The sequence below is a fragment of the Mus caroli genome, unplaced genomic scaffold (assembly GCF_978045245.1).
Source record: "Mus caroli unplaced genomic scaffold, Mus_caroli_1 scaffold_2, whole genome shotgun sequence".
In the NCBI taxonomy this organism is placed as follows: domain Eukaryota; kingdom Metazoa; phylum Chordata; class Mammalia; order Rodentia; family Muridae; genus Mus; species Mus caroli.
In genome coordinates this window covers 32,908,411-32,934,323 of record NW_028227257.1, presented here as the reverse complement: position 1 = coordinate 32,934,323, position 25,913 = coordinate 32,908,411, and the positions used below count along the sequence as shown (strand labels likewise).

The window sequence follows — 25,913 nt, the reverse complement described above, 5'->3', positions numbered from 1 at the left end:
GAGTATGAAGTGGAAAGATATGGTACAATAGGGAGGAGTTTTGGTGCTCCCCCACCACCTCCACCTTATACAGATAAGAAAGCAATTGGCAATGGGCACTCTTTTTGCACTCCTAGAGGGTTGCGAAAAATATGTCAGGCTTTTCCTGTTTTTCAGGATCAAGCTCAACAGCAGTATTATGAGCCAATATCGCATAAACAATTGAAAGAGTTAGTAGAGTCAGTAAGGACCTATGGAGTTAATGCCTCATTTACTCAGTCCCAGATCGAAAGACTGGCTCACAATGCCATGACTCCCTCGGATTGGATGAGTGTGGTAAAGGCATGTCTTACGATGGGACAGTATCTAGATTGGAAGTCTATATGGCATGATCTGTGTTTGAGTCAGGCCCGTGCTAATGCTACTGCAGGGCAACCAGCATGGAGCTTTGAAATGCTTACAGGTCAGGGTATGTGGACAAACAATCAATTAGGATACCCAGTGCAGGTCTATGATCAAATCAATCAGGCAGCAGTGAAAGCTTGGAAAGCATTGCCTAATCGAGGAGAGGTATCTGGTAATTTGACAAAAATTATTCAGGGAATTAATGAGCCATCCTCTGAATTTGTGGCTCGCATGATGGAAGCATCAGGGCGCATATTTGGTGATTCTGAGACCGCATTGCCGCTAATTGAACAATTAGTTTATGAGCAATGTACCAAAGAATGCAGAAATGCTATCACGCCTTGGAAAGGGAAAGGACTACAGGCGTGGATGAAAGCATGTAGAGAAATAGGAGGACCACTTTCAAATGCAGGGCTGGCTGCCGCAGTTTTAATGGCAAAAACAAAAGAAATAACCTGCTATAATTGTGGACAAACAGGGCATATGCAAAAGCAGTGTACAAAGGGTAGGAAGAGTAGGTTTGAAAAGACAGGACCAGGAATTTGTCCAAAATGTGGGAAAGGAAAACATTGGGCAAATGAATGTAGATCAGTCAGAGATATAAAAGGAAGGCCAATACCTCAGTTTAAAGTACAACAGCCAAAAAACGGAGTAAGGGGCCCCTGTCCCCAGGGCCCCCAAATGTATGGGGCACTCCAGACCACAGTGTCTATGAGGCCACCCAGAGACCGAGGAGAGCCACTCCGGGTTCAGCAGGATTGGACATCTGTGCCACCTCCAGAGTAATTCTTACACCTCAAATGGGATGCCAACCTATCTCATCAGATTTTAGAGGTCCCTTACCAAAGGATACAGTGGGCCTACTGTTGGGTAGGTCCTCTTCTGCTTTGAAAGGATTAATGATACACCCTGGAGTTATAGATTCAGATTATGAGGGACAAGTTAAGATTATGTGTTCTGCACCCCGAGGTATCGTAGCCATTTCTCCTGGAGATCGCATTGCTCAATTGCTGATTCTTCCTAGTTTGCATAACATGTTCCCTAGTAGCCAGGATTCCCGAGGAGATAAGGGACTTGGTTCTACAGGAACTAATGTGGCATACATATCTTTAGATTTGGATAATCGTCTCACTTTACCATTACAAATAGAAGGAAAAACCTTTCAAGGTATAATGGATACAGGAGCAGATAAAAGCATTATATCTAGTAATTGGTGGCCTGCTTCTTGGCCTGTTAATCAATCATCACATAGCCTCAAGGATTAGGATATGAGGCTACACCAACTATAAGTGCAAAATCCTTACAATGGAAAGATAAAGAAGGAAGGACAGGGCTTTTTCAACCTTATGTACTCCCTTTACCTGTAAACTTATGGGGAAGAGATGTGATGTCAGCCATGAACTTTATACTGACTAATGATTATTCTCAGAAAAGCAAGGAAATGATGAAAGGAATGGGATATATACCTGGACTAGGTCTAGGAAAAAGTTTACAAGGTAGAATTTCACCAGTTAAAGCCACAGTAAAAGCAGATAAGAAAGGGCTGGGTTTTTTCTAGGGGCCGCTGAGGAGCCTTTGCCCATTCCGTGGTGTACAGAGGACACGGTGTGGGTGCCTCAGTGGTCTTTATCCTCTGAGAAATTAAAAGCAGCTAAAGAATTAGTACAAGAACAATTAGACTTGGGACATGTAGAACCCACACAATCACCCTGGAACACCCCTATTTTTGTTGTAAAGAAAAAGTCAGGTAAATGGAGATTGTTACATGACCTCAGAGCCATTAATGCACAAATGCAAGTTATGGGTCCTGTACAAAGAGGACTCCCCCTACTTTCAGCTCTACCTAAAGATTGGAAAATTATAGTAGTAGATATTAAGGATTGTTTCTTTTCCATTCCATTAAACGAGAAAGATAAACCTAGATTTGCATTTACCCTACCTTCTGTTAATCATATGGAGCCTGATAAAAGGTATCAATGGCGAGTGTTACCCCAAGGAATGGCAAATAGCCCTACCATATGTCAATTATATGTAGGAAAAGCTTTACAACCAGTTAGAGATGGTTTCCCCTCCTTAAAAATTTGTCATTATATGGACGACATTGTGATTTGTGGACCTGAAGAAGAAAGTATACAGCGAGCTTATGGCTTTCTTAATGAAACTTTAAAAAATAATGGCTTGATTATTGCACCAGAAAAAGTACAGCAGTCTAATGTTAGTCAATTTTTAGGAGCCACTATTACTTTACAGTGTGTTACCCCACAAAAGATTAGTATAAGAAAAGATCATCTAAAGACATTAAATGATTTTCAAAAATTATTAGGAGATATAAATTGGATTCGACCTTATTTAAGGATCCCTACTTCGGAATTAAAACCTCTATTTCAAATTTTAGAAGGTGAATCACATATTACCTCATTGAGACAATTAACACCTGAGACTTCTGATGTTCTTAGGAAGGTAGAAGAAGCAATCCAAACAGCACAGCTAAATCGTATAAATGAGCAAAAACCTTTTTGCCTATGCATATTACGAACCATAAATTTGCCAACTGCTGTATTATGGCAAGATGGTCCTCTAGTATGGATACATCCACATATATCCCCTAATAAGACTATAGAGCATTATCCCACCATGGTGGCAAATATGGCCCATAAAGGCATAAAAAGTTCAATTACTCACTTTGGAAAAAATCCGGATAGCATAATTGTCCCCTATACTGCTGCACAAATGCAAACATTGTGTGTGAATATAGATGAATGGGCTATTCTTAGATGCAGTTATTCTGGTTTAATTGATAATCATTATCCTAAACATCCTTTATTACATTTTCTGTTATTACATCCAGTGATATTTCCAAAGGTAACGGCTAACACTCCTATAAAGGGAGTCATTGATATTTATACAGATGGATCCAAAACAGGAATTGGAAGTTATGTGATTAATGAAAAGGCTGTAAGGTTGCAATTTACACCAGGAGCCCCTCAATTGGTAGAATGTTTGGTGGTTTTAGAAGTCTTTAAAAGATTTCTTATGCCCATAAATATTATCTCTGATTCTGTTTATGTGGTTAATGCTGTACTAATGTTAGAGACTGTTGGAAATTTTAAGCAGTCTAGTCCAGTAACTGAAACTTTGATGAAAATACAAAATTGTATTTTGATGCGTGAGCATCCCTTTTATATTCAACATATTAGAGCACATACATCATTACCTGGACCTATGGTTAAGGGTAATGCAATTGCTGATTCAGCCACCAGAGATACGGTTTTCCTATCACAAAATTCTATAGAAAGTGCAAAAAATTTTCATCAACTTTATCATGTCCCTGCTTCTACATTACGACAAAAGTTTAAGCTCACACGAACAGAAGCTCGAGATATTGTCCTCCAGTGTGGTAGGTGTGTAGAATTCATTAATGCACCTTCCGTGGGCGTTAATCCTCGCGGATTGCAACCCCTAGATGTTTGGCAAATGGACGTCACGCATATCCCAGCTTTTGGGAAATTACAATATGTACATGTGTCCATCGATACCAGTTCTGGTGTCCTACATGCCTCTCCCTTGTCAGGGGAAAAAGCAGTTCATGTCATATCTCACTTCTTAGAGGCTTGGGCTGCATGGGGTAAGCCCCTAGTGCTAAAGACAGATAATGGTCCTGCATATACTTCTTCTAAATTTAGCCAATTTTGCAAACAAATGCAAGTGAAACATATTACTGGACTGCCCTATAATCCACAGGGCCAAGGCATCATTGAGAGAGCTCATCGTACTTTGAAACAATATTTGCAAAAACAGAAAGGGGGAATAGAGGCTATGACGCCAAAGATGGCTCTATCCCTTACAATATTTACTCTTAATTTTTTAAAATTGGATGATGCTGGGAGATCACCAGCCGAAAGGCACGGACAGTGGCCTCAATCGCCCAATGAAATGGTCAAATGGAAAAATGTCCTTGATAATAAATGGTATGGCCCGGATCCTATCTTAATCAGATCCCGGGGAGCTATTTGTGTTTTTCCACAGGGTGAAGAAAATCTACTTTGGGTCCCGACGCGACTGACAAGGACCGTGAAAGAGCAAGATGAATCCCAAGATGATCCAGCTATTCCTGCTCCTGATGATTGAGACCGGGATAAGTATACCTTTGTGGGCCATAGTAAGATCATGGCCAGTACCTTTACCGGTACATTCCAATTCTTTCACCTTGCCTTTGTTTTATGCAACAGAATGTTTTCTGGATGCGCCTTGTGCACGACAAACTCCTCAAGAGCCACGGGTGTATAATAGTACGAGTTTTCATTTAAATTATACACTATGCTTTGTGCATGATGTGGATAGACCTTTTACACCCTGTATATTTTTAAAGAAAAAGGTTATCTCTAATTGGGCAGACCCCATTATCCAAAATAAAGTGAGCTCTGAAGTGTTACTTAATGCTTTAACGCAAGTCATCCAAGGAGAGCAATTAGGCTCAGGTGATGTTGGAAATAATATAACTTCACCTATAAACATCACCACTATTATGATAAAGGGAAAGGTGACTATTCCCAAAAGATCACGATGGCCTGTTGGCAATGCTACTGCTAAACGCAGCGTGCCCTGGTGTCATCTGGACCTCACATTTCCTATAGTTTTTTCACCTTGTCAATCAAAAATTTTTCCTCGAAAAGAAATAGCAAAGGGTTTTGCTTTGTCACCTCCTTTAGATTTTTCTGTAATGAATGATAAGGAAGATGCTACAGGAAAAGAAAATATTTGGCCATATTACCAATGGATTTTAAGTAATGAGGCAGGTGCTAGTACCAGTCTGTCAGCCTTTGCACTGCTGACTGGCACCTTTCATGAGATACTGAATGTTTCTGCCACACTTTCCAATACCTCTGCTCATTTAGATAATGTGACAACTAATAGAGTTATCAGAAATATGACTACCTCTCCAGTAGAAGTTTGTGTTAGTTCTCCATTTTTCTTTATATTGGCTGAATTTCAAAATGATACAGAATGGTTAGATTGTACAAATATCACTTGTTTTTTGATGCAATGCTGGAATGGAACCAAATCCTTAGCCTTAGTGGTACAGCTACCAATCTTGGTCCCTGTACCTGTTGAGGCAGATCCAGAGAAGTTCCCAATAATGAGTCTAATTAGGCAGAAGAAAGATTTTGGAATCACAGCTGCCATTGTCACTGCCATTGTAGTGTCTGCAGCATCAGCGGTTACCGCAGGAATTGCTATGGCCAATCAAGTTAATAGTGCTGATACCATAAGTCAGATAGCAGAAAAAACATCTGAGGCATTGCTCACTCTGCAAAGGGTGGATTCTCATATCGCCTCAGGATTAATGTTAGTGAATCAGAGAGTGGATATTTTACAGCATAACATGGAACAGATGATGGATGTCATTCAAATGAGTTGTGTGGCATCCACTCCGCATGTATGCATTACTCCCAATAGGTATATTAATAATTCTTTTATTAAAAGTACAGACCTATCGAATTATCTGAAGGGAAACTGGTCGCAGGAACTGGACAGGCTGCAGAAGAGGCTGCAGATACAGATCCTGAACCTTAATGGAACCAGAGTGGAACCTGTGACCTTTGGAGACTTTACCTCTTGGCTTTCCTCTGCTTTCTCTTACTTTAAGGAATGGGTGGGAGTGATTTTGTTTGGTGCTGCCATATGCTGTGGACTGGCGCTCATGCTCTGGTTGGTATGCAAATTTAGAACACAACAAAAACGTGACAAGGTGATTATAACTCAGGCACTATTGGCTATTGAAAACGGCGCCTCCCCCAAAGTTTGGTTATCTATGCTCAAGAATTAGTCGGCATCTGAGTTCTCTGCTCTTGCGCATGAGAGAGACTCAACAATCATTGATCAGCCCTTGCACATTGATGCATACGACAGGGTGATCATGAGTTCCCCACTAATTCATTTTTTGGCTGGCCTCTTTTGCAGAGTTCGCCCTAGGTCATTTAGCAGTTACTGTCACACAGCACTGGGGTATCCAGAGACGGGCAACTTTCCTCATGCACAGGCCAACCTAAGGCACGGGGCCCGGTGGCGATAGGGTTACCCTACGACGGGAAAAGACTGTGACATTGGAGGAACGACCTAAAACAGGAGCCACAGCAGATGGACATAATTGCACAGGCCTAGTCCAGCCTCATTTTATTAAAACAGAAAGGGGGAGATGTGGGAAGCCACATGTGCCGTTGCAAAGTGGCACAGGCTTCTGCTGGCCACCACGCATACATAGGCAGGAAAGTTTTTTGCCAAGATGAGGTTTTGAGAATTGACCAAAATTGACCAATCAGAAGAGAGAGAAATTGACCAATCAGAAGAGAGAGAAAGTAACCAATCAGATAAGAGAGAAAGTAACCAATCAGATGTAAGAATGCAAATGAGGTTGTAAGTATCAACCAAACACAACACAATCCGGGTGTGAGACACGCCTCTCCTAGGCCTATATAAAGCAGCACCAGGGCTGGGCTGAGGGTCTTTTCGCCTCTGCAATCAAGCTCTCCCAATAAACGCGTGCAGAAGGATCCTGTTGCAGCGTCGTTCTTGCTGGTCGAGTTGGACACGCGCAAGACCTAACTGTAAACAAAATGATCCTTGTAACTTTTCTGGTAATTCTGCTAATATTTCCAACAAAACTAGGCCAAAACCACACCAAACGCCACGGAACCAGCAACCTTGGACTCTTGTGTGGAAATGGGTTATGCCTGTTATAGTTTAAATAATGATTCTATGAATCTTTTGACCATGTGCACTTAACATTGTTTAGCTTTATTTCCTCATATTACAGTCAGTTTCCCACTCAGATGGTCCTGTAACAACCTAACTCCAACCATCTGGGTCCCCTTGATTTCCCTCCAAGGCTTGAAAGTCTAGGGAACCCTAAATCTTCTGCACCCCAACATACTCAATGCAAATGGAATCCCCACTCTCCTTGCTTTGATTCTTCTTCCCCATATCTCTGTCTAAGTGCCAGTTAAGGACTTCCTTTTCTCAACTCAGCTGAGTTTTATTCAAATTAAACTGCCTATGCCCTTCCAAGGATGCTTAGATGGGCTCAGTGGACAGGCATTCCAACCAGCACACCCAACAACTCTGCCTAGCAAGAGAAATCCAGACCTGTCACCATCTAATTCCCACATGGCAGTCAGGGTTATCTGTTCAGAGGGGGAACAATGAGAAGAGAAGATAAAAATGAGGCAGGCAGTTTAGGAATGTGGGCCTTACTTGATTCATGCCTTTGGTCTGAAGCCAGAAATATCCTCAGTCCTATTCTGACTGGATACCAGAAATGCTGAAAGTATGTGGGGGCTTTGGCCCATGATCTGGTTCTTGTGTGACTTTAGGGCTTTAACAGGAAAATAGTTCTGGCTGTACTCCCCCTTCCTCATCATCAGCTTTGGACTCTACCTCCCATTTCCCCACCTGGTAACTCCAGAAAGGTAAATACCGACTTTGCTCCTTCTTAGAATTTAAATCACCATAGAAGTACGGACCTGTCTAGGTAGGCTTCATAGAGGTTTGCTAAGGCAAAGCTACTTCCTCTTGGTCAATAGAATCGTATTCTACCTCCAGCCCTGGGTAGAGACCTGACATTCTAAGCTACTCAAAACCTAATATCCCATTGTCTCCTGGTTTTAAGAGTTAATAGTGGTGACTTTGAAAATCGCCTGACCACATCTACCCCTCAGCACCTAAAAACAGGCTAAAGGAGGCAGGACTAATTATCCCTCTCCTGAGATAATGAGCTGGTCCTTTCCAGAAGCCTCTCCCTCCAGGCAGTTGTTGGCAGAGCTTCCATCCATGAAGCACTGTAGAGTTTGCCTGTTTAAAGTTTTCTTTTTCTTTTATCTCTTTTTCTTTGGGATACCAGCCGAAAGCTCAAGCATGCTTTCTCAGGCACTCTTATCTTTCCCACACTTTATCTGAAGCCCTCTCCCCTCCTTTTGTGCTGTGCAGTTGCTCCACTGGAAAGGTTTGGCTTTCTCATTTTCTTTCCTCCATCCTCATCCTCTAGACAGCTACCAAGATTTAGAGTGTGCATAATCTGTTGTTTTCCTCTGGAAGGCTAATAAATTTGTCACTGAGATTTCTTCTAAGCTAGTTATGAAATTATTATTATTATTATTATTATTATTATTATTATTAATTAGACTAAAAGCCCAATAGGAAACCTCACTTTCCCCAGTAACAGTTTTAATCCACAAAACTAGAAACACCCTAAGCCTCCATTTTATGGTTAGATTTGTCAACCTGACTCAACCTAAAATCTGGGAAGAGAGTTTCACTAAAGGATTATTGTGATGGTTTGCATATGCTCAGAGAGTGGCACTATTACAAGGTGTGGCCCTGTTGGAGTGTTACTGTGGGTGTGGGCTTTAAGACCCTCATCCTGGCTGCCTGGAAGCCAGTCTTCTCCTAGCAGCCTTCAGATGAAGATGTAGAACTCTTGACTCCTCCAGTCCCACATCTGCCTGGACACTGCCATGTTCCTGTCTTGATGACAATGTACCATACCTCTAAACCTGTAAGCCAATCCCAATTAAACGTTGCCCTTATAAGTGTTGCCTTGGTCATGGTGTCTGTTCAAGGTAGTAAAACCCCAACTAAAACAATTATCTATATTGGGTTAGTCTGTGGATATGTCTTTAAGGGATTGTTTTAATTAGCTGACCAGTGAAGATCCACCCTACTGTGGGGAGCAACACTCCCTAGGAAGAGATTCTTGAACTGTGAGGGGAGAAAACTGTGCACAAGCAGGCAAGAGAGCAAGTGTACATTCAATTCTCCGTGCTCTTGACTATGGATGTGATGTGACCTGCTTTTTGAAGTTCCTGCCTTGAGTTCCTCACAATGATGGACTGTAACCAGGAATTGTAAGATGAATTCATGCCCCTTCTCTACTTAGTTATTTTTGTTATGGTTTAGTTTGTTGTTGTTTTTCTTCTTCTTATTGTTGTTGTGGATTATTTGTTTGCTTGTTTGTTTGTTTGTTTGTTTAAATCATAGAAACAGAAATGAAACTCCCTATCAGGCTATGTGAAAGCAACTTCTAGCATGCTACACAACAATTAAAATATAAAACTGATTTATGTAATTATAGATAGATTTCAAAAACATCACACAGTTATAATAAGCCAGATAAAGACTGTAAGTGGGTGATTTCTTTTAGATTAAAATCTAGGGAAAAAAAATCTAATCTATACCCCAAAACTCAGCTCAGTGATTGCTCCATTCCAGGAGTGAGCAGAGAGCTCAAGGCGCATTTGTGGGGAGATGGGATTATTTTACATCTTGACTAGTGATGACTTCCAAGTATATTCATGCCAGGTCTCAAACTTACTGAGCCCTACATTAAAGCACATTTTAATGTGTGTAACTATACCTAAGTAATGCCTGTACCTCCTTTTAAAAAAAGATGTATTTCTTTTTAATTTTTGTGTATGTGTGTTTTGCCTGTGTGTTTGTCTATGCACTATGTACATACATGTGCAGGCCAAAAGAGGGTATTGTATTCCCTGAAGAAGAAACAAGGCTCAGGCATGGTGGCACACAGCTTTAATTGTAGCAGGCAGAGGCAGAGGCAGAGGCAGAGGCAGAGGCAGAGGCAGAGGCAGAGGCAGAGGCAGAGGCAGAGGCAGGAGGCAGGCAGAGATCTGTGAATTTAAGGCCAGCCTGATGTACATAGTAAGTTCCAGGCCTGCTAGAGATATGCAGTGAGTCTCTATCTTAACAGCAAAAGAAAACAAGATGGAGAGATAGTTCAGAACTTAACACATGTCCTGGACTTCCAGAGGACTCAAGTTTAGATCCCAGGACTCATGTCAGGCAGTTGTGACTTCAGCTTCAGTTAGGATCCAGTGTCTCTGGCTTCCATGGGCACCACCATTTGTGTACATACCTCTACGCAGACACACACAATTAAAATAACACATTTAAACAAACAACAAAAGAAACAGAGGAGACTTCCCAGCCAGACCTGATTGATTGCTCAGGTCTGTAATCCTAGCATTTGGAAGGCCCAAGTAGAAAGATGACTGTGATTTAAGCCAGCCTGGACTATTGAGTGAGATCCTGTTTCAAAACGAAACAAACAGAGGAGACTTTTGTGAGGTGTCATGATTTAGGATGAGGCGAGACAAACTCATGGCATGGACAGAATGAATTAAGTGATCAACAATACATATGGGAGAAGAAGCAAAGGAGAGAAAGAGAAAAGGGGAGTGTGAGCAGAGAAAAATGGGGGAGAAAGAACATTATTTCTTATAGTTAATGAGACATCATTTTATTTATTTATATTTTTTATTTGTTTGTTTGTTTATTTCGAGACAAGGTTTCTCTGTGTAATAAGCCCTCACTGGCCTAGACCAGGCTGGCCTCTACCTCACAGAGATCAGACTGTCTACCACCTGAGTGCTAGGATTAAAGGCGTAAGCCACCGCGCCCAGCAAGACATCATTTTAATGGGGGTCTTATTTATTCCACTACTCCATGAAGACCTGTTTCATGTCCTACTTCCTCTACTGATTCTTGTTTCAATTCTTTGGCACTCACGCCTGGCCTTTTTTCCTCTCTTTTGAACTCCCATACTAAATTCTGTTTATCTGTAAATATTTACAGTCTCCTCCTTCACTAATTGCTTAGAGTTACTTAACTTCAAATGTACTTATGTTTACATATGCACTTGGAACATAAGCTCCTTACACTGACATTGGACCCTGGATCTCCCATAGATTCTCACGTAGAGCTAGATGTTCTTCAGCCATCCTGATTTTCAGTTTCCAAAACTGGTCTGGGTGGATAATTGGGAAGTAAGGAGAAGAAGCTATAATTCTATGATTATACAGGGGACCAAGGAAGGAGTACTGTGATTTGTAGATACTTTATCCTTCATTCTGTTTAATTGGCAGAACATAAAGCAGGCACAGTAGCAGCAAGAATCTCTTCAGGGGATGTCTTTTAGAGGCAAAGCAGTGTTGCTTTTGTAAGGATTTGTGTGAGGATTTCGTGTCTCCGTGTTCTCTCTCTCTTTTTTTTTTTTTCCAATAAGGAATTTCAGCCAGGGCAGTCACATTTGTATTCGAAGCCTGCCAGCTCTGACCAGAAATCAGGTCTCCATTTAAAGACACACCTTGACAAGTGGATTAGATGTTCTAGTGAAAGGCAGATAAATGTCACTCATGTCAGTAAATAAAAGTCAGGGCTGGCTTATCAGCTTGTAGGGTTGAGGTCTTACCTTCGACATTTCTCAGAGTGCTTTACACCTGATTATCCTTTAGCCGAGGTCTTTTCCATCGAGACTCTTCCATTTGTACCACAGAGGGAATTACACTGCTCACTCTTAGGAATATGTGACTTCTGTCAACTTCCCGTCTCCCTTTAAGAGACAATACAACCTGTGGCCTCAAATGGTAATCTGCCAGAATTTCTTCAAATGTCATATTACAGAAAGAAATAGAGTAGGCTCCTTGCATTGTACTGGATGTAGGACATCTTGTACCTGCTTTACAAACAAGCAAATCATGTTGTAGCAGGCTCTGATCACTTAGGTTATAGTTTAGACTCAAGCATAGGATTTGTCATCTAAATCTACGTAATACCAAGTATGGATTTAGACTTCTGGGTTTTACCATATCTTTCTCTCTAAAACCCAGTACATGTAGCACAACTTGCTAAATGCATCAGTAGTAGCAGGTACCTATATCTATATATACAGCATCATTTCTCAAAGCAGCTAAAGAATGCAAATGTTTTGTAAAAAGAGTATTCTCCTTGTCAGAGAAATTTAGAGAACAGTTAGTAAAAAGGCATGAGGGTGACCCTAGAAATGTAGTCTGCTTAGTTGTAAGTGCCAGGCTACGTCACAAAAGAACATTTCTCACAAACTTCATACTACTGTCTTAGGGTTTCCATTTCTGTGAATAGACACCATGACCATAGCAACTCGTATAAAGGAAAACATTTAACTGGAGTTTATAGGTTCTGAGGTTCAGTCCATTATCATCACGGTAGGAGCACAGCAGCGTCCAAGCAGACATGGTACTGGAGGAGCTGAGAGTTCTACATCTTGGTCCAATGGCAGACAGCAGGAGACTGACTTCCAGGCAGCTAGGAGGAGGATCTCAAAGCCCACACCCACAGTGACATACTTCCTACAACAAGGCTACACCTGCTCCAACAAGGCCACACCTAATACTGACATTCCCTTGGCCAAGCATATTCAAACCACTACTACATTACTCATTGTTAGGTTTTTGTGGCTGAGGATGCTATATGGTTTTAGTTGACTTAAGATGCAAGCATAAACAGTGGAACCTTAGAATTAAATAATCCTTCTGACCATATGTGTCAATGTGTACTTATTGGAGCTTTAAGATGCATCTTTCAATGATTTCATTTCTGTGTTACACTTCCGTCCTTGTTTTTCTGAGCTACATTGTAAAGATCAATGAGAATAGAATTGTATAGGAACAAGCATGTTCTGAATACTTACTCATCAAGGTCATTTTTACTTTTGTCTTTGAAGTACACTTGGCAATTATGATGGTTAATCTTCATTGCCACCTTGACTAGATTTGAAATCATCTAGACCAGTAGTTGTCAACCTTTCTCATGCTGTGAAATTTAAATACAGTTGGTTCCTCATGTGTGGTAACCCCCAACCACCAAATTATTTCATTGCTACTTCATAACTGTAATTTTGCTACTGTTATAAATCATAATGTAGGTATCTAATATCTGATCGCTGTGGGGGATGCCACTCACAGGTTGAAAACTATTGATCTAGACAATATAACTCCTGGATTGTCTGTGAGACTGATTCCTGAGTGGATTAACTGAGGAGGATCACCCTCAATGTGGGGAGCACCATCTCAAGGGCAGAGGGCCTAACCTGAATCAAGCTGAGGAAAGTTGAAAACCCAATGAATACAAGCATTCATCTCTCTCTGCTTCCAGCTCTGCCTAGACACAAGGCTTTCCATGATGTTCTGGAATATAATATCTCCAACTATAAATAAAATAAACCCTTTCCCTTTACATTGTTACCAGGATTTTGTCACAGCAATGAAAAAGAGACTGAGTATAGTCAATTGTACTGAGAAATGGTCATGTGGTTCCTAGGCGCAAGGAACCAGTTCATGGGAAGGATAAGAAAGAGTTTGGATCTGTGGGGTAGATAAACCTCAGAATATTGTAAGCAGAGCTTAATGGACCATTCTGGTGGATCTGTGGAGGACTAGACTGTGGACAAAAAGGCCAACAGTGAAAATTGCTTATGACGTCTCAGAGTAGAATAAGGATTCTGAATACTGGAGCTGAACTAGAGGCCATTTCTGTTAAGTTTTAGGAAGAACTTAAGTTCATTTTGTCCATGCCCTAAAAACTTGAGCAAACCTGGATTCAAGTGATAAATTAAGTTATTGGGCGGAGGAGATCGCAAGACAGTGTAGCATTCAGGCTGTGGCATGGTTACCACTCTCTGTGCTAGCTAGGTTTACACTGAGAACAGTGGGGAAATGTGCAGTGTGCTGAGGAAAGGAGAGTGAGCGAAATTAAAGGGACAGACGAGGAGGGGGTGCGAAGGTCTGTGATTCCTAAAGAGATTAGCACAACTAACGAGGAACCTCCGCTCTAGGCAAAGTCACTCCCACCACAATGACTACAGATTATTTTAGGTAGTGAAGAGCATCTAAAGTGGAGACTGAATATGCCAAAACCCTAGAAATCCGAAAGATGAGCTTTGGGTGGGTTCCAGGAACAGCAACTCAGAGTTCCCTTCTCTAGCTTCATAGTCTAAAATATAACTTCTCAGTGTCTTTGGCTGTAGGGCCCCTTTATACTCTTAAGTAAAAGTATTACATTTTAAAAACACTTTTGTTTAGATCTATTTTAGCATCATGATAAGATCTATTTTAGTATCATGATGAATCAAACCAGAGAACTATCCTCGTCTCCAAAAAAACTATCTTATTTTTAAAAGTTTTTTGTTTTGTTGTTTTTGTTTTTTTTGTTTTGTTTTTGGCCAGGCATAGTGCTTCATGCTTTCAATCCTAGCACTCAGGAGGCAGAAGCAGGCAGATTTCTGTGAGTCTAAGCACATGGTAGTCTATTGTACCAACTTCTGGGTTAGCTAGGATTATATAGTGAGAATGTTGTTCAAAAAAATAAATAAAAATGAATAACTTATTTATATAAATATAAATAAAAACGTATTTTATATGTATGTGTGGTTTGCCTGCATGTTTGTCTATATACCACACATATGCTTGATGTTCTAGGAGATCAGAAAGAAGTGTTAGATTCCCCTGAAATTGGAGTTACAGACAATTGTGAGCCATCATGTGGGTGCTGAGTCCTTTGGAAGAGCAGCCAGGGTTCTTAACCAACCATCTCTCCAACCCCAGAATCGGTGTTCTCTTGTTCACATTCCCTGTTTTCACCCAAAGCTTAATAACAGTCCAAGACTCTTTCTATTTCCTTGTGCTTTGACGCTTTTTTTAGATGTCAAGAGCTCTACTTTTTCTAAATAGGTGCAGGTTTTATGACCTGGCAAATTCATTTGAAATCCAATTAAATGCTGTGCTGTAAACTGTTATGTAGTTACAATGTTATGTAGCTGCCTGTGTTCTCATGCTAATTAGGTTCCCTCAAAACCTGTTTGCTGTGACCCAACCCCAGTTAGTTCTGATTGGTAAATAAAGATGCTGACAGTCAATGGCTAGGCTGGGACTTTAGATTTCCTGGGCAAGAGACCAAGGAAGGAGCAGGAAGAGGGAGAACTGCCATGCAAGGGTAGGAAGAGAGACCATGCCTGAGAGGTACAGAAAACAGAGAGCCTAGCGGTCATGAAAGAATTGGGAATTACAGCCTAAGGGGGCTGCACATTTGGGTTTAGAGCAGCAAAGTTGGAATATAGGATCAGAAAGTAACCAACTTGGGAATATGGGGGAGTGGAGATGGATCAGCCACATGGAGGTTAGAACGTGGCCTAGCCATTGATCTGTTTAAGGCATATCAAAGTATAAAGGCTGTGTGTGTTTATTTCACTTGGGAACCCAGAACATTGGGCCAGGTACTGAGGAAGGCACACTGCTGTCATTGGGATCTATTTCAGTAGTGTTCATTGGGTCCTGCTACACAATACTTCATATTTTGTGGCTATATCTTGTGTTTGGTCCTGATGTCAATATTTCATTCTTTTTAAATTAACTTTTAAGTTATTAAAGATAGTTTAATTGTGGTATTTTAATTTTTCCCTTTTTATAGATCCAAGGGTATATAGGAAAGACTGTGGATCTTTTTAATGTATGAGTGTTTCGTCTGCATGTATGTCTGTATGTCACATCTAGGGTTCATGAAGGCCAAAATAGGGCATCAAGATCCCTTGGAATTGGAGTTACAAATGCTCGTTAGCTACCATGTGGGTACTGGGAACCCAGCCCAGCTCTTCCAAAAGAGCAGTGGGCTCCTATCTTAAGGTTTTACTGCCTTGAACAGACACCATGACCAAGGCAAGTCTTATAAAAAAAAAAGCAACATTTAATTGGAGCTGGCTTACAGGTTTAGAGGTCCAGTCCATTATCATCAAGGTGGGAGCATAGCAGTATCCAGGCAGGTATGGCGCAGGCAGAGCTGAGAGTTCTATGTTTTCATCCAAAGGCTGCTAGTGGAAGACTAACTTCCAGGAAGCTATGGTGAGGGTCTTAAGCCCATGCCCACAGTGATATACTTACTCTAAATACTGTCACACCCTGAGCTAAGCATATACAAACCATCACAGCTCCCTTAATGCTGAGCCATCTCTGCAGCCTTAAGATTATGGATCTTAGATGCTTAGTAACTTTATTTGTAATTAAACATAAGAGAGATAATGCTGGGTCCAGCCAATCCTATTTCCCATTCCTAAGTACTAAAGATACTACTTTAGAACCTTGTCCAGGCTTCCTCTGCACCTGGGCTGGGGCCAACAGGTTTGGGCCTAGTGGATGCTAAGTGTATGTATCATAAGCTACCATTAAGCCTGGCTCTTAAAAACATTCATCTCTGCTCTCAGCTAACCATTGGACTGAGCACAGGCTCCCCAAGGAGGAACTAGAGAAAGGACCCAGGGATCTGAAGGGGTGTGCAGCCCCATAGGAGGAACAACAGTATGAATTAACCAGTATCTCCAGAACTCCCAGGAACTAAACCACCAACAAAGAGTACACATGGAGAAACCATGGCTCCAGCTGCATATGTAGCACAAGATGGCCTTGTCAGTCATCAAGGAGAGGAGAGGCCCTTGGTCCTGTGAAGGTTCTATGCCCCAATGTAGGGGAATGCCAGGACCAGGAAGTGGGAGTGGGTGGGTTGGTGAGCAGGGGGAGAGGGAAGGAGAGAGGGTTTTTGGAGGGGAAACCAGGAAAGGGGATAACATTTGAAATGTAAATAAAGAAAATATCTAATTAAAAAAAATAAAGACATTAAACTCTTAAAAAAAAAAAGTCCAGCTCAGCCCTTCTTCCCCAATGTTGCCTTTGCAGACTTGTCTTAGTTACTTTTCTATTACTGCAATAAAGTGCCATGATCAAGGCAGAAACAATCCAGTGTTCACATCTTGATCCACAGGCAAGAGGCAGAGATCACAGTGGGAAGGGCGGGAATCTTTTGAAACCTCAAAGCTTGCTCCCACTGACACACCTCATTCAACAAGGCCATACATCCTAATCCTTCCCAAATAGTCCCACCAAGGGACCCAAGTATTCCAACATATGAGCCTACAGAGGCTATCCTCATTCAAACCACCACAAGAATCAAGGACAGAAGCAACAAGATCCCCAAAGTCACTGTGAGGACTAATGTTATGTTCTGAGTTTAAATTACTATGCTTAAGAGCTATGAAACAAAATGCCTTTAAGCTGTAAGTTCCACTTATCCAAGGACAAATGAATTCTTGGAACACTAGCGGCTGTTGTTCATGTGAGATAACAAGCCACATGTTTTTGCTTGTTATTGTCCCAATTGCACAGGAGGTGCAAGATCACATGTAGGTAGGAGGTATATAGACAGGAAGTACATCAGGGTGTATACTTGTCCCTGAAGGTAGGAAGTATGTGGCCTTGTCAGTTTTGCCTTTATAAGCCTCTGACTAATGTAATTTGTTGCCATACTCTGGAAATCTCCAGAATGGGCCTGGCCAGTGCCCATCATCCTGGCCCGTATTTAATAAAGTACTGCTTCAAATTTGGCTCAAAAATTGTAGTAGTGGTCTTATTCCTATCTGGTTGTGATTAATATCACTATAGGAAGACCCGGAGCCTCACCTCACATGTGGTAAATGCAAATTTCAGAATTGTTTGTCCTTGTAATAAATCTCACCTTTATCCTCATATATTAGTGGAAAATGAATACTCACAAATGAATTGGGAAATGATTTAAAACGTGGTGCCACCTGCTGATAAGCTGAATTTATACGGAAGATGAGTGCATGTGGAAGCTAGGCTGGGTCTCTATGCTGGGAGAAAGGGACTAATGAGCACTATTTGGATTGGCAAAACGTGATGGGGACACTAGCACTTTATACCCAACAAGAATGTTTCTCATTCCAAAGTCATGACAAAGGCTCATTTCATACTTGAACTGAGTCACTGTTCAGAGGTGCTCAGCTCCACCAGATGTAATGCCATTAGGAACAGAGTCCTGGTTCCTACTCTTAAGACCAAGGAGGCAAAGGTGTGTGTGTGTGTGTGTGTGTGTGAGAGAGAGAGAGAGAGAGAGAGAGAGAGAGAGAGAGAGAGAGAGAGAGAGAGAGAGATTGTAAAACAAAGGCTAACAAGGTGGCACAGGCCTTTAATCCTAACACCCAGGATTTCAAGCTCAAAGCCAACCTGGCGGTACTGTCTCAACAAATAAAAAGAGCCCAAGAAGAGAAAAACAGTTTGTCAATGCTGCTAACCTTTAATATCTCAGGATGTGAATGTATTTGAAGATAGAACCTTTAATGATCTAATTACATGAGGCCATTAGGTCTTAAGCCGTGATGCTTGGCCTCCCTGATAGAAAGGGAAGTTTGGTGCCAGGTGAGGTAGAGCATACATGTAATTCTAGCAACTGGAGGTGGCTGACGTAAGAGGATTTGGGGTTTGATGTTTGCCTGGGTTATATACAGCCATATTATTTACCTTTAAAAAGTTCCGGAATTGGACTGAGACACACAGAAGGAAAATGACCTTACTTAAGTCATAGGAAGATCCAGGATAAGACCACAGAGACAGTACCAGTTAGCACCTTGGTCTTGGGCTTCTGAAACTGTGAAAGTAAAATAAAATAAAATAAAATAAAATAAATAAATAAATAAATAAAAGAATTAACTTCAGCTAGGGCCTGGAGGAGTTGATGGAGGGGTTAAAAGGAGCATAGAAGATCCAAGTTTGGTTCCTATCACTGACATAGGACAGTTCCAGGGTATCTGAGGATAGTCGCATGCACACATCTCTGCCACATACACACAATTACGATTCACTTTTATATCTTAAGGAAAAACAAGTATATCTCAGCTGGGCATGGTGGTGTATGTCCACAATCCCAGCACTTAGAGAGGGAAGAAGAGCAGAAGTTCAAGGTTACTCTTGGCAACAAAGAGATTTTGTGGCCAGCCTGGGTTGGATGAGACTGACAGACAAAGAGTGTACTGTGGAGATATAAACTGGACAAAACTGATAAGGATCGAGAAAGAAAGAAAGCATGAAATAATCTAGACACCAATAATAGGCAAAACCAAACAATATTCTCTGTGATAATTACAATGTTAATGGGAATTAAAATGAATTTTTAAATGTTCATGAACCTTTGGGGGTCTATTTCCCATCCATTCTCCCCACTCTACCTCCAGAGAGCTTAGCAGCCTCTCCTTCCAGATTTGGCTTTGCCCCAGGTTTGCTTATAAAATTCCCCTGAAAAGTAGGAGTGTTCATGTTGTTCTAACATATACTGTGGAAGCTTTTCATCTAGGATAACTGTTTTTTAAGAGCTGCCCTTACCAGGCCAGTGAAATTACTTGTCCAGTAGAGGTGCTTGTTGCCAAGACTGAAGACTCAAGTTTGAATCCAGGGACCCATATGGTAGGATAATTTGTCCTTTGTCCTTTGATCTCCACACATTCATTACATCATGTACCCTGCCTCAAATAAATAAACCAGTATAATAAAAGAGTTTCTTTTGACCTGAAGGCCCACCAGTAGTAGGAGACACAATTAAGTCCTGGCCTGTGCTGCTACTGAGGGCCAGGTCTGAGTCTGTGGCCATGCAGCAGCAGTGATCTGTGTTGATGACTGAGACTCATGTTACCACCAAAGGCCATGTTGACATCTCTGGTCTGGGCTGCCACCTGGGACCATGCTGATGTTCAAGGTCCATGTAGAGCTGGCCCCACACCTCACTAGCTGCAGCACTCAGGAGAGCCAGCCCTATATCACATCTGGGTAGCACAGTAGAGCTGGCCCTGTTGGCAGTAGGGTGGTGGTAGGTCAACCTTGAGGCCATGAGCACGGGAGAGTTGGTGCGAAGGAGAGATGCCCTCCCCAGCTTGCTCCTCTAAGCCTGTGACAGGCAGGAAAGATGGCCCTGCCCCTTGCTAGCCTTGCATTGGGTGTGCTAGTTAGGGCAGTACTGGAGAACTCGCCCTGATGTAGTTTGTATGGGAGAGCTGTCAGGTTGACCAAACTCAGCTACCACCCAGGCCCAGATCCAGGAATTTGAGTTGGCCCACCCCAGTATTTACTCTATCTGTGAACTGCTGGAGCATGTGAAGGAGCCAGCCCTGGAGATCCAAAGATGCTGGATCTCCATGATACAGGGCAACAACAGGATATCCAAGAGGCTTCCAGGTGAGGATCCAGTATCGATAGTGTAGCAGAAGTCAGAGGCCTCAAATCAGACCGTGAGTCATTGCAATAAACATTTGCAAGTGAAGATGTGTGGACAAAAGAGTATTCTGTGGGGCATACTGTGACATACTACAGCTTCCATAACAACATGCTTATTATTATTATTTCTATTTTGGGGAGGATGTTGCAAGAAAGGGTGGAGGACTGATACTGAGGGATAAGGAGATGAGTGGGAATGGGATGCACCAAGTGAAATGCATCACAGGCCCAGTGGCAGCCCAGACCATGGCTGTCAGCAACAGAATCAATAGCTTTTAGAGAGTTACCTTTATTGAGTCATATTATGAAAAGTATATTTTCATGGTAGTTTAGGAACTTTTAGTTCCTGAAAAATCTAGATTTACATAGTATAATGAAAACCTAACACTCTGTATTACATATCATCCTTTACATGAATGTGATTCAGGTATCAGTTGAAAGCTTTCTTCTGGTTTCTAAGTCTGTAGAGGCCTACAGTCTGGTTCAACATCCCTGTGTATTTCCAACACAAACACTTATCACCTCTCCTGTTCTTGAGCTGTTCATTGACCACACTTGTGATTCCAGACCACAATGATGCAACACCCCAGACTCAGTCTCTTCTTTAATGTTTGCAAGACAAATTCAAGCTTGAATATTAAGACTTCATAGGACACACTGGGTTGAAGAAAGTGTTATAAGGTTTAGTCCATATTCTTCTGCCACTGTCTGGGTTCCATCTCTTTATTTTTTATTTTTTAAAGATTTATTTATTTATTATATGTAAGTACACTGTAGCTGTCTTCAGACACTCCAGAAGAGGGCATCAGATTTCATTACAGATGGTTGTGAGTCACCATGTGCTTGCTGGGATTTGAACTTGGGACCTTCAGAAGAGCAGTCGGTGCTCTTAACCACTGAGCCATCTTGCCAGCCCCATCTCTTTATTTTTTTCTTTACTCTTTTTTTCCTCTGAATGTCAAACATCCAAATTTTAAAGAGATTTATTTATTTTTTATTGTTTTATACATATGTATGTTTTGCCCATGTATATGTCTGTACACCATGCACATGCCTTGTGCCAGAAAAAGCCCAAAGAATCCCTGAAACTAGAATTATGGATGGTTATGAACCATGATGTGGGTGTTGGTAACTGAACCCAGGTCCTCTGCAAGAGCAGTTAAGTACTCTTAACTGCTGAGCACCAAATGTCAAATTTTTCTACCTCTTCTATGTAAATCATTTCACTATGCAAGTAATTGGGCTGAGTACTTCCCGAAATTTTGTAACTGGCTTATTAGGACAAGTGTTTACAATAGACAGGAACTTAGCACAGAATAGCTTAGCACTGTGTGTGTGTTGGGGGTGGTGGGAAAGGATCATGTAATGTACAAACTTATTGTTACTTCTCTATTGTTGTGATAAAATACTATGATCAAGGCGGTTTATTTGAGCTTACAGTTTCAGAGGAAGAAGAATCCATCACCATGGAGGTTGGGAAGCATGGCAGCAGGCAGGCATGACAGCTGGCACAGAAAGCTGAGAGCTCCTGCCTTAAACTGCAAGCAAGAAGCAGAGAGAGCAGACGGGGAATGTTGTCTGGCTTTTGAAACTCTCAAAGCCCTGTAACACACTCACTCCAACAAGGTCACACCTCCTACTCCTCCAAAAATGGCCACCAACTGGGGACCAAGCATTCAAATGCCTGAGACTATGGGGGACATCTCATACAAACCACACCTATCAATCACATTACAAGAAGAGAGGTTTTTTAGCCCCAAACCCCCTGGAACCAGACTTAGACCTGTTGTTGGATGATAGGCTTTTTTTCTCTCCCTCAGTGATGCAGTTATGGGCCAGATTAGACCACATGCAAAGTAGTTAAAGGCAGGCTTATTAGGAAGCAGCTCTCAGGTGGGTTCACTGGTCTCATAGGTGGAGGTCAGTGAAGTCAAACAGCTAGGGTAGAAGCAGGGGCATTTCTGAGTCTTGGGCTCAGGGTGTGAACCAGGAGCTGGGATTGTGTCTACATATGGTCAAAAACTGAGTCTCTGGGTAGGCACTCTTGGGTGGGTTGTGGGAAACATGGAGACAAGGCATGGTGACCTGTTAGCTGGGAGTTCTTTCCAAGCAGGTGGGGGAATTTTTTTCTGAGTGGCAGGGGCTAGAGGTGGGGAAGGAGGGCAAATAGGGTTTCCCAGCTTGTGCAGAGGGATGACCAGGGGTTCCAGCCTAACACTGTAGAGTAGCATGTTTCTGTATGTTTCCTTTGTTTTTTGACCCAGGCTACTCTCCTGCCTCTTCAGCCAGTTTAGTGCTAGGATTACTGGTGTGTGCCTCTTTGCCAGACTAGGAAGTTTCAGTGCTTATCATCTTCTGCAGCTTTGCCTTTTTTACATTTCAAAGTTCAAAACCACTTGTGATGGACTCTGGGGGAGGGGCTCAATGTAGCAAGATGCCTGCTCCTATCCAACTGCCTATGAATTTGTGTTCATATAAGAACATAGCACATCCCAGAGGACCCAAATTCTTAAGAAGGGGCTATTTCCAAATAATATTCTTGAACACACACACAGTACATATGTGTACACACACACACATATGTATATATACACTATTCTTAAACTAAACATAGGCTAGTTACCTCTCTAAGCATTTAAGTTACATTAGCATTTAAATGAAATCATTAAACCATTGAGGAAGGGGCAACATTTACTGCCTGACAGGTAGCAGAGAAACACTTTACAGAGGTCTCTTAAGGTGAGCCTTTGTGACTGTGATTTGTCAGGCCTAGGGGGATTCAGGGAAGAGACTTTCAAGCTTGAGCAAATGGGCACAGATACCTCCTCTTTCAAGACTTCTTTCATATGCTGCACATAGGATGGGGGATATGATAGGGTACATTTGAAGCCACCAGAAAAGAAGGGATACAAATATCATGTAGGTTTGAGAACAGAGGATTAAATGATCCTTGGTTAAAGTGAAATACAAGCAGTATGAATAAGCAAACAATTTAGCTCTTTGATAACCTGTTATCTGTTATGTGTTACAAAAACAAAAAACCAAAACCCAAAATAACAGTAGAGCAAGACCACAGGATGGGTGGAGTTGTTACACTGTGCCTGACTCAGGCAATCGCAGCCTCAAGGCCAGGCTGTTACTGCCCACATAGAAACAGGCTTCCTCAAAACCAGCCCCTTTCGGCTTTTTACTTTCCTGCCTGCTGCATGCACTGGATCTAATAAACTGCTTTTTCTGTTTGGAGAATATTTTCACACTGGAGTCACCCGAATGACACAGCCAGCCAGCACAGAAGGCTCAACTGGTGATTAAATAAGACAATTCTTTAGTTCCTTGCCTGAACACATCATAGGTACTCAATAAATGCTAGAACGTGATATTAGCAAATGTTGATAGACTGAGCATAGTGACAAGGTTGTTTAACACCAAATTTTGGCTAGACTCTGCAACTGTTTAAAGTGACTCATTGGGCTGAGAGATGGCTCAGTAGTAAAGCGTTCATTCTGTTTTTCCAAAGTAGAGTTTGATTGCTGGCAGCCACAGCAGGCTGAGTTTAGCTGTTTGTAACTCCAGCTCCCGGGGATCTGAAACCTCTGGCCTCCACAGGTACCAGCACTCGTTCACAAAGCCACATGTAGATATACACACATTGCGTACCAAAAAATAAATCTTAAACATATTTTTAAAAAGTTGCTTATGCAAAGCAAATTTTTTTTAAAAAATTGCAAAACACTTGAGGATGCTTTTTCATAGTTCGGCCAGGCACAGCAGCATAGAAATGAGTGAAATCAGGAAATAGAAACTAGAGTGTAGATGCTTCTATTCAGTTCAAGACTGATTGTGAGAAAGGAAGATAGGCCACGCCTTTCCAAAGTCTCGGCCACACAAGGACTTTGCGGCCGCCGGCCTATTGTGGCCGGCGCTCTGGGCTGGATTGCGGGCGAAGGCATCCGCCAGGAGTCGGCTCTCAAAAGCTTTACCAGAGGACGCGGCGAGCCAGGTCTACAGCTCGCCCAGTCCGGCCTCCACTTGTGCAGTCTAAATGAACTCCCACTTAACGGAGCTCCTTTCCCTGCATCCCCCGCGGTGGTGGTATGACGTAACTTCCGGCCGCTGAACGCACGTGGGAGGAAGTGCTGGTGCCCGCGCCTGCCGCTCCTGCTAGTCTCGTTGGTTACACTCTCCCGCTGGCCCGGCTGCTGTTTTGAGCTGCCCGCTGGTCATGGGAGTCCCGGCGTTCTTCCGCTGGCTCAGTCGCAAGTACCCGTCCATCATTGTCAACTGCGTGGAGGAGAAGGTGAGGTGGCGGCCAGTACGCCGGACTGAGAACCCGGCGCGGCACGTCTAGGCCGCGGCCCTCGGGGATGGGCGCCCGCTCCAAGCTGCCTCGCGGGCCGCTTCGCGGGTTCGCGGTTCCGGAGGCGGTCTGGGCGGAGCGAGGGCGAGTAGGGGGCTTTGGGGGCTTGGGCGGCTCCTCCCCCGCCTGCGAAGCGGGGCACCCCAGGCTCCGCCCACGGCTTTGTTCCCTCTGCGCCGCTCACTGAGCTCCAAAGGGCGCCCTGGCTAGTCAGCCCCCCTAAAGCGGGCAGCAAGGTTGGCAGGGTAGGGACCGCTGGTTGGTCCACTGTCTTGAGCCCGGAGTTCCCGTTGGCTGGATCACTTGTTTTCCACCGGAGCCTGGCCATTTGTTGCAGTTAAGCGTGCGCGGGCTCTTTCTCCCTGGAGGGCTGGCAGCTCGCTGTGCTTCACTTCCTGACTCCGTTAGTTAGCTAGTTTACAGGCAGACTTTTAGTCCTTCCGATTCGTGAGTGTTGCTTTTGTCGTTCGCACAATTCTGTCGAGTTCGACTTTGTACTCTAAGTTAGAATTTCTGGATTGGAAAAGTTCCGGGCACATGTGTCCCCTCCCACTTTCGGCTTTAGAACCGCCTCTCTCCAAGAACCTATTTCTCCCGCTGAAGTTATTTACTTTCTCATTTCCTGTCTTAGAAGAAACCAAAGGCTTTGTTTTGGTGACAATCCTGGTATATTTTTGTGTTCTCCAAAGACAAATTGCTAAGCTGAACCATTATTTCTTTTGTAAACATTGTGTTCTCCTTGGGGGGTGGGTGGGGGGGTCTTCCAAAGGGAGAACCACTTTTTCGTAACAGACACTTTGAACTGTTTTGGTTGTGTCTCTTAATATGGTTAAGTTTGATTTATCGGTTTTAGGTCTATCTAATTTTGGGTAGAAGAGGAATTAGCTATTTATTCACCACCACCCCTGTTTTTCTAATGCTAATCCATAAACCTGACGGTAAATTTTGTAATTTAACGGAGAACTCGTTTAAACGTATATCGGGCCAAGGTGTGGCACATACTTTTACTCCCAGCACTTGGGAGAGAGGTAGGCTTGCGTTTTGGAGGTCAGCCAGATATACACAGAATTCAAAGCAAACCAAGGCTTACATAATGAGACCCTCTTGCAAAATAAACAAAAAGTCTATCGCCTATACAAAGTATCATTTCGATTGCTAAGATTGATGTTATTTCCCGCACCACCCCCCACCCCCCAAGCTGTTTAACTTTTTGGTTCCCCTGTACATTTTAGTTCTCATTCAAG

The 25,913-nt window shown here is 42.5% G+C and overlaps 1 protein-coding gene and 1 pseudogene across 1 annotated transcript in view; one reads left to right on the top strand and one right to left on the bottom strand.

Annotated features, from left to right (window-relative positions):
- The window catches only part of LOC110289197 (glyceraldehyde-3-phosphate dehydrogenase-like), a 542,712-nt pseudogene that overhangs the window by 234,631 nt on the left and 282,168 nt on the right, over nt 1-25,913 (bottom strand).
- Nucleotides 24,431-25,913, top strand: part of Xrn2 (5'-3' exoribonuclease 2) — a 65,249-nt gene continuing 63,766 nt past the window's right edge. Inside the window, exon 1 of the mRNA XM_021183010.3 lies at nt 24,431-24,609. Within this exon, the coding sequence (XP_021038669.1) occupies nt 24,535-24,609 (75 nt within the window). The 5' untranslated portion in view covers nt 24,431-24,534. The remainder of the gene's footprint in view (nt 24,610-25,913) is intronic.